General features: G+C 46.2%; 1 protein-coding gene across 1 annotated transcript in view; it reads left to right on the top strand.

The window, feature by feature from the left end:
• The first annotated feature begins 1,257 nt into the window (after window positions 1-1,257).
• Window positions 1,258-9,557, top strand: part of Ces5a (carboxylesterase 5A) — a 28,367-nt gene continuing 20,067 nt past the window's right edge. The window contains exons 1-5 of the mRNA XM_021220411.1: window positions 1,258-1,330; window positions 2,243-2,447; window positions 4,908-5,046; window positions 6,977-7,110; window positions 9,163-9,316. Coding sequence (XP_021076070.1) covers window positions 1,258-1,330; window positions 2,243-2,447; window positions 4,908-5,046; window positions 6,977-7,110; window positions 9,163-9,316 — 705 coding nt within the window. The remainder of the gene's footprint in view (window positions 1,331-2,242; window positions 2,448-4,907; window positions 5,047-6,976; window positions 7,111-9,162; window positions 9,317-9,557) is intronic.

The following is a 9,557-nucleotide window of genomic DNA, read 5'->3' as shown; positions in this document are numbered from 1 at the left end:
GGTGGGAGGATGTGTTTTTGTTTTTTGTTTTTTTTTTTTTTTACCAAATACTGGTCCAATCTTCAAGCACTTGGGAAACCCCACTTGAGGCTCTTGGCTAAGTAAGGTATGAAGCCATATGCATGGTCAGGGCTGCTCTTGGGTTTTGCTCTGGATCCCCAGGATCTTACAGCAGTCCCCCAGAGTCTGTACTTACTTAGGAAAAAGCATTGTGCTAAGCAATCAGAATGCTAAAGGCAAACCTGGCGGCACTGGTATCACAGCTCCATCTCTTTGGACCTTGATCTATAGGTATACCTTGGTATACAGACTGGAAAACCCAGATATAGATTATAGTTGCAGAGGGCTGACTCAAGACACAATTTAAGCCAGAAAAAAAATGTTATGTTGAGGACAAAGTATTCATTTTTTTAAAAACTGAAACTGTATTTTAAAAACTTGACCTACAACACTGCCAAAAGACAAGTGTGTACTGAAGCTGAAAAGTCACTGTAATTTTAGCGAATACATATTTTGTTCAGTTTGCTAAATTCCTTACCATGTCAGTTTGTGTCTCTCCTGGTCATCTTCATTCACTGTAAGTTTTCAGCCTTTCCTGACTTCTGTCAGCATCTGCTATAAATTGAATATCAAATATTTCCTACAGGATCAGGTGTCTCCAGCTAGTGATGCTATTTTGAGAAAGTATGGAAGCTTTGGGGGATCAAACGGCTGGGGGAAGTGATTCACTTAGACATTGAGGGTTTCTTGTCTCTGGCTTCTTCCTATGTCCTTCTTTCTGCTTCTTGTTTGCCATGGTAAAACCTTCCACCACCACACACGTCAGCTGCCATGAAGCCTTTAAAACCACAGGCCCAAACAAACCTTTCTGTGATTTCTTTACATTGGGTGTTTTATTACAACAAAGAGAATATCTGATCCACATGGCATGTGTGCGTGAAAACTCTGGGTTAGCAGATGCTAAGAGTTCTTCCAATTTCTGCCATCCTATGAGTTCAGATCTATAAGGCGCTTTTTCTCAGAACAAGTGTTAATCATTACCCACTCCGTATGTAAATCAAATCAGAACAGGAAAGTCCTGTTTGGCCAATTCTCTGAAAAATCTCGCCTTAATGTTATTTTTGATTTCTTCTGCGGCCTGTGCCTTGCCTGCTCAGCCCCTGGCGACTCACAGCCAACACTTTCTGGCCCCTGACTGAAGTTCTCTGAGGCCAGGAGGAACTGTGGATATCCAAACAGTTCAGGCAGGCCAACCAGATGAGCGGGGACTGGGTGTGTCCAGGAAAAGCCCTAATCTGGGTTATTTGGATCTTTGGAGCCATCATCAAGGGTGCAATGGCAGGTGGGAGATGAGGGCTCTCAGGCTGTGGGAGACGGGCAGGGTTTCTGTTAGGGTAAATGAACCTATTTCTCTGTGGTCTCGGGAAGGTGGGCATGGGGAAGAATGTGTAGAACTTGGGTTCTTCACACCCTGTAAAGAACGGTACCATCCTGGTCACTGGCTAGACCTGTGGACTGGAGCCTGTTGGCTGCAGAGACAGGACTTGCCCAAATGACAGAGCAAATGATGCCAAGACTCCTGGGTCCTGCTAAGTAAGTAATTCAAGGCTCCACGTTCCGTGCAAAACGCAAGTTGCTTGCGTACCTACTCCCTCAAGGCACCGTCTTTAAACTCTTGTAAGCAGAGGAACTGATTTGGGCTGTCCTTATGAGAATTTTTTTTAAAACATTCTCACTGACATATATCCGTTTTCATAGGTAACCCAAGCAACTGCCTAAGTCATCCAAAGAGCGACTATAGATACATAGATATATAGATAATCAGGGGGTCTGTCTAGGTTAAAATGTAAAGGTGTTTTCTTAGTTTGTAAAAAATGTCACCATCCAGAAACTGCAAGGGATGACTGACGTGTGGTGGTTTTCTCATGAATGTGGAAATGACAAGATTGTATTAGACTCCGTAATCCATTTGGTAGGGTCCTGGCATCGACAGAGAAAGGGTAACTTTGGTGTGGTACAAGAGAAGTTCTTTGGGGGGTAGGTGGTGGGCTCTCAGAAGCAACCGAGGCAGGGCCCCGTGGTGGTAGTGGTGGTGGTTTCCAAACAATCCTGAAAGAAGAAGACCTTGCTTCAGAGAGAAGGTCCCAGCTACTGTAGCCTCTGGGTAGAGAAAGAGCCCCAGCGTGGCTGACTGTCTCCCTCTTCCCAACCATTTTCTCAGGCCTCCCTTGTGTCTCCTCAGGGTCTGTGACTGAAGAGCCACATAGGTACACCAAGCTGGGATGGGTGCAGGGGAAGCAAGCCACCGTGCTGGGAAGACTCGAACCCGTGAATGTGTTTCTTGGGATCCCCTTTGCTGCACCCCCTCTGGGACCTCTGCGGTTTTCCAAGCCACAGCCTCCGATCCCCTGGGATGATTTGCGAGAAGCTACTACCTATCCCAATATGTAAGTCACAGGCGGCGTGTGTCTCTGGGAACTTGAAGAGGTTGTTGAGGGGGAAGGTAGGTCATGAAGTCCGGGAGCAGAGGAGAAGAAAGATGGACCCAGAGGTGGCGGGGGTGGGGGGGAGCGGGGACGATACACAGACCTGGATGAGCGTTTCTGTGTCTCAGCTCTCCCATGGTGGCTGCTCAGTAGAGCTGCTGGAACATTGTTAAAAATGAATGTGTTCCTTGGTCTCTTCAAAGCTTCCTGAATCTGACTTCCCAGAGCTGAGCCCAAGAATCTTTTTTTTTTTTTCCAAGACAGGGTTTCTCTGTATAGCCCTGGCTGTCCTGGAACTCACTCTGTAGACCAGGCTGGCCTTGAACTCAGAAATCTGCCTGCCTCTGCTTCCCAAGTACTAGGATTAAAGGCGTGCGCCACCAACGCCCAAGAGTCTTAATGATCTGGAAACTCTTTGGGGTTCTGAGTCTTGAGCAGGTGTAGGAAGTTCTGTGATGGGCTCCCCAAGTCTTTCAGGAAAAGGGACTTTTCCTGGTGTTTCTGTGTGACTTTTCACCCTGGGCTGACCTTTGTGGTCAGTCTAGTGAGGGCTTCTAAGTGTGTGTGTGTGTGTGTGTGTGTGTGTGTGTGAGAGAGAGAGAGAGAGAGAGAGAGAGACTGTCTGTTAATGTCTATGTGTCAGTGTGTATCTGTTAATATCTGTGTGTCTCTCTGTATGTGTGTCTGTCTGTGTCTGTCTGTTAATGTCTCTGTGTGTCTGTGTCTGTCTGTGTGTGTCTGTGTGTGTGTGTGTCTGTGTGTGTGTGTGTCTGTGTGTCTATGTCTGTGAGTGTATACTCCCATACTCTCAGTTATGTTCCATGCAAGGCTAAGCATACAGTGGGAACTCAATATAACCTGTGGAATGGCTCTCTAAATGGCTGTTGCATTAGTTATTTTTTTAGTCTCCATGACCAAATTCTGACAGAAAGCTACTTAAGGGGAGAAGGGCTGATTTTGGTCAATAGTTGGAGCCGGCATGATCTACCACTCAGCAGAAGCTGTGGTGGCAGGAAACTGCAGCTGAGACTCCTCACATCTGGGCGGATGAGGAGACAGAGAGCAGGATTTGCCTCTGCTCCTCTCCCCTTTCCCTCACTGAGAGACCAGCCCATAGGATCCATGGAGGGTAGATCCTCTCAGAGCAGCATCTCCGAGGAGATTCCAAATCCACCCAAGCTGCCACTGAAGATTAGCTGTCACAGATGCCTCTGTGACACAAGAGGCTTGGGAGGCAAGTAGCCCCCAGCCAGTGAAGACTCTCAAGGCCAGGGGAGTAACGAGTTACCACATTAGTTGTGGAAGAGTTATAGAACGCTGTGTGGGGCAGAACGCGAAGAGAGAATCTCATGCATTGTATGGAAACATCACCTGTCAAAAAATGCCATTGGCCTAAGCCTTAAAGAGCCCAGGGGTGTCCAATTCTTCTGATTTTTCTAAGTCCTCAGGTTGAGTCACACGGGTCCCAGACTAGAGGAGGACCTGGTACCAGGACATTCCCTTCACCACAAAAGATGACTGAATGTGGCTCACACGTGAACTGGAAATAATATGACAAAACTCATTAGTTGATTTATTTATTTGTTCTTTGCTTGTTTACCCACTCAGTTATTTATTCAACTCATACTTAGTGGTAGCCAGAATCGGATACCACTAAGTTTTGGGGATCTCCGCAGTGGACTAAGGAGATTCTTCAGTTTATAATGGATTACATCTTTGTAATTTGTACACTGTAAATTGAAAATATATTTACTTTGCCACCTACCTACCCTACCCTACCCAACCCTATATCATTCCACAATCATATAATACATGGATGTTTGCCCCTGTGACACTGTGGCCATTCACCTATACAACCAAATATCTCTGGTATTGGCCCACACGAGACTCACCCAGATAAAAATCAAAACTCAACTATTTTTTTTAATAAAAGAATTATTTATTTATTTTATGTATGAGTACACTGTAGCTGTTTTCAGACACACCAGAAGAGGGCGTCAGATCTCATTATAGATGGTTGTGAGCCACCATGTGGTTGCTGGGAATTGAACTCAGGACCTCTGGAAGAGCAGCCAGTGAGCCATCTCTCCAGCCCCATTACTAAGAATTCTATACATTGTATTTTGAACCTTTCCTCTCTCTCCTCCAGTTCTTCTAGATCCATCCCCCATTCCATACTTAGGCAACGTTTTGGAAAATGAGCTTCCTACCCAAGAAAGGGGCTCATCATATACTAGTTTGCTTGCTTGTTTCTGAAAGAAGGAGCCCGGGGCACAATCCGATTCTGTGCCAGGAGTTTTGATATGCCTCTTGCTCAGAAGGGATGCCTGGGCCTTGCTTCTGTCCCAGGAAGACATGCCGACAGATGCTGGCAAGATGAATTCTCCCACTCCATCTCTTTCCCCTCTCCCTCCCTCACAGGTGCTTTCAGAACTTAGAGTGGTTATTCATATATCAAGACCTGCTCAAAGTACGTTACCCTAAACTTGGAATGTCAGAGGACTGCCTGTACCTCAACATTTATGCACCATGCCATGCCAATAATGGCTCCAGTCTCCCGGTAAGGCTACCTGCGGCACTGGGGTTCATTAGCAGGTATGGGAAACAGCTGGGCATGGGGTATCTGGAGTTAGACCTAGCCTCCCATTAGGTAAGAGGAAAAGTCCATCACACAAGTAACTTTAAAAAACAAATTATAATGGAGGCTGTCCTCTGTCCTTGTCTCTGTTGAATATTTCAGTGGTAGTGGTTTAACATTCAACTTTCATCTTGTTTTACTCCTTATTGGTAAGTATTGAAGTCGTCTGTGCCACTTAGGAAAGATACTTTTTTTTTTTGGAGTTTGAGAACCCCCCTTTTAAAAGACCATAATTGAATTAATCAACTTTTCTTATCTAATGGAGACAGTCAGGTACTAATGTCCAATAATTCGTTTAAGTTGTAAGGAACCCTGTAGAATGAATGAATGAATGAATGAATGAATGAAGACTTTCTATGGTCTGCATTTTAGCCACCCCCTCTCTCAACACCCTCTTTCCCCATGCCTCTGCAATGAGAGAGCCTTTCTCTGTATCATGGCAGTAACATTTCTCAAGTATTTGCTGTCCACCAGGCATTGAACACTGCACCGTTTAACACAGTAAGAATGGTTGAATCCATTTTGCAGATGAGGAAGTTGAGGCACAAAGAGTACACATATGCGTGCTCCTCCTTGTACAAAGCGTCCCCTCCACGCCTCTCTTCTCTTTCCCTAACTCAAGCGCTATCGTCTCAGACGTGGAGTGACCATACCATTCGAATAGTATTTTGTGCTCATTGGTCCTACGTTTTTTCCTAAATAAGAGAAGATTTCTGAACTACTCCTCTCTGAGTTGAAAGAAAGAAAGAAAGAAAGAAAGAAAGAAAGAAAGAAAGAAAGAAAGAAAGAAAGAAACCTAAAGAAATCTCTTCATCTGATGTCTTAGTAATTTGTCTTATAAGACAAGCAAGTTTAGGAGGGAAGAGTTGAGTTTAGCTAACAGTTCTGGGGGCCCAGTCTATCATGGCAGACATATCTCAGCCTCTGCAGACTGGAGCAGCTGCTCCCACTGGATCCGCAGCTAGGACCAGAGACATGGATGATGATGCTCACCAAGCTGGCTTCTCTTAGCGTAGCCCAGGACTCCAGGCTCACGTTCAGATGGGCCTTTCCACCTCAGTTATCCTAACGTAGCTAGTCTTTCACAACCATGCCCGGAGGCTAACCTAATCTAGACAACCCCTTACACACTCACTCGGAAGCATATCTTTTAGGGGACTCTAGAGCCTTCCTGTACTGCAATGCCTTAGTACAGTTCCTTGTGTTGTGGTGACCTCCAGCTATGAAATGACTTTCATGGCTACTTTACATCTATAATCTTGCTACAGTTATGAATCATAATATAAATATCTGTGTTTTCTGACGCTCTTAGGCGACCTCTGTGAAAGGATCATTTGACCCCAGAGGGGTCACAATTCATAGGTTGTGAACCACTGTTCTAGAACCTGTGAAGTTGACAGTTTTAATGTCACAGCTTTTGCCCTTATGAACTTGACAATGGCTTCCGTCTTCCTGTGAGCCACAGACTCAATGGGCTTCAGTTACCAGTCTCTGAGCACTTGGACTGAGTCAAGGCTGTTTGGAAGGCTTGACTACAGACTCTTATTTGGACCTCACAGAATCCTCCTAAGTGAGATAGTTATACTCGTTACAATTCTTACTTCAGGGTTTGCGGGAGCATCCCAGGATGGCTGAGTAGCCTGTCAGTGCTCATTCTACTAATCAAATCTACTTACTGAGATGTCAGGAGTCTATATGCTTACTCCTGGGTCTATTCAAAAGACAAGACCTTGGAGTCTACTGAAAAAGAAGAATGAGACACTTTTATGTTCCTCAATTAAAAAAAAAAAAAAAAAGACCAGAGTCCAACAACCATGGGAAAGGACTGACTGGAGTGATTCTGTCCCCTCAGGTCATGATATGGATACCAGGTGGTGGCTTTGAGACTGGCTCAGCCTCCATCTTTGATGGTTCTGCCCTGGCTGCCTATGAGGACGTGTTGGTTGTCTCCATCCAGTACCGACTAGGACTATTTGGCTTTTTCACGTGAGTCTCTTCTGGTGAATGGCACTCCAGATGACAAAGCAGAGCTGTGCAGCAGCTGTGGGCCATCCACCTTAGGATGAATGGACCTTCAGTGGCATTGAGTAAATTAAGTCCTAATTAGTTGGGCAGTTTAACACAGTAGCGTAAACTCCCTCAAATCCTAGCTGTTTAAAAAGACCTCTTTCTCACTGAGGACAGCCCAAGTTTGTGCCCTCGATGAGCAAATGTCCTTAACCAGGGCCCTTGGACCCTTCTATCTTGTGACTCTGATGCAGGTCCTCTTGATCTTTATTTGGCCAGTGACAAAGAAAGCACAGAGGGCCACACAGGAGAAGTGTTCCTGGGTCGGCCTCAAGGAGGCACTCGCCGCCGCTCTGTTCACATACCAACTGGGTAGAAGGCATTCACGGGGCCCACAGGGCTGCAAAGGAGACAGAGACAGACATGTAGCCCAGTGGTCAGACCTGGGATTTGGTGAATCTGATAGTCTGGGACAGGCCTGATTGGGCGGAGAGATGGACGTCATGGTGTTAATGGAATTTGGAATTTTATCTTTTAAAGACGGTGAGGGTCCTAGAAGTGCCCTGCTCAGAGAAGTGTAGCAGGAAGCATACTTTGGAAGAGACTGGAGGCTAGACCACGCTTGACAGTTGGTCATTAACAATCGGGAGGGCAGGAAGGAAGCTACTGCTGACTTACTGAATCTATAGAGGGTTGAATCCAGAAGCAAGAGGAAGCAAATGTAATTCACTGTGCCTGGCATCTATCTTTCTAGCAGGTTAGATGACTGGCCCAAGGCTACCCAGATGAGCAAATGAATCCTATGCTACACCTAGAGAGCTTAGTGATTTCCGTGAGCTGCTTCTCCTTCAGGGAGGAGTGGGACCATTATGGGGGCACACTGTGGAATGAAGGTTAAATTGGCAGGGCTTGGAGAGGGCTGAGAATGAAGACTAAGCCTTAGTGAGCCATGGTTACAGACAAAGAGATGGAGGAGGAGGAGGAACAGGTTGGAGAACTGGAGGATGGTAGGGGCTAGGATGCTGAGGTTTCTCTCCCGGGATGCAAACCACACGGCAGTTCTGGCTCCCCATGTTTCTGTGTTCTCTGTTATTTTTCATGTGCTTCCTTGTGAGTTGCTCAATAATTCTGGGAAGCATGCAACTTTCTGAGGCACACGCGTGGAGTGTGATTAGGAGAGTGGATTCTGAGGGCAGAATCATTGACTCCTAATTCTTTCTCAATCTTTCTGACAAGGAGATCTAATATCTTTGTGCCTGAATTTCCCAGTCTGTTTCAAAGGAATGAGTATCATGGTGGCATGTTCACAGATTTATCTGAAAAGAACTGGCACAAGCATGGTCATGGGGTTAGGGTGTCACTGTCCTAGCCTCTCTGTCCAGCATGGAGGGTACATGGCATGGTGGGATATACAGCCTAGACTCTCTCCACTCAACCCTTAGTACCTCCTGCCAATGGCACATGCTGAAGCCCAAGCAATGCAGTTTCTAGAAGCTAATCTTTCAGTAGCAGGGCAGAGAAAACTCAGAGAGGCAAAGAGGACAATGTCCAGAGCCATCTATCTGTCTCACGCACGGGCTGTGGAGATTTTAGGAGTCTTAGCTGAACATTTCTTGGGGCCATGCTGGGCACACTTGTTGCTGTGGGTGCTGCCTTTATTGTTAACAAGGAGGCAGTTTGGGATTTTGTCATTCTTTGGAATTTCTTTGTCCAAGAAAGCTTGGCTCAAGAGGCAGAGATAACTCTTAGCAGAAGAACATTTTAGGGATCCATGGGCTAAGGGGAGCCAACAGCACTCTAACAGTAGACATAAAATATTGCCTGTGCCCTTCTCTTAATGTCAGAGCTTCCACCATTCTTGAGGAAGTCCCAGGGAATGAGGACCAGGCCCAGCGCCCTCAGCTCATGCAGAACCTTGGTTCTCAATGTCCTGCCAGCTCTCCCCTGACTGAGACTGGGGACCTGACCTGACTGGGGACTGCAGAACTCTTGCTAGCCAGAGAAGAGCTCTCACTTTGCTTCTTGCTACAGCACGCAGAACCAGCATGCCCCCGGGAATTGGGCCTTCTGGGACCAGCTGGCTGCCTTGCTGTGGGTCAAGGAGAACATCAGGTACTTCGGTGGAAACCCTGACTCTGTGACTGTCTTCGGTGGCTCAGCAGGAGCCATAAGCATTTCTAGCCTCGTGAGTTTTCTGCTTGATGACTTGGATGTGACGAGGGGGTTGGCGGGGGTGGTTTACAATCATAAAGACAAGAGACGTCACCAGCATTTGGTTGGTGCCTGTATTAGTCAGGGTTCTCTAGAGTCACAGAACTTACGGATATGCTCTATATAGTAAAGGAATTTATTGATGACTTACAGTCTGCAGTCCAAATCCCAACAATGGTTCAATAGTAGCTGTGAATGGAAGTCCAAGGATCTAG

The sequence above is a fragment of the Mus pahari genome, chromosome 20 (genome assembly GCF_900095145.1).
Source record: "Mus pahari chromosome 20, PAHARI_EIJ_v1.1, whole genome shotgun sequence".
In the NCBI taxonomy this organism is placed as follows: Eukaryota; Metazoa; Chordata; class Mammalia; order Rodentia; family Muridae; genus Mus; species Mus pahari.
The sequence above is the reverse complement of the archived record's forward strand: the minus strand, read 5'-3'. Positions and strand labels throughout refer to the sequence as shown.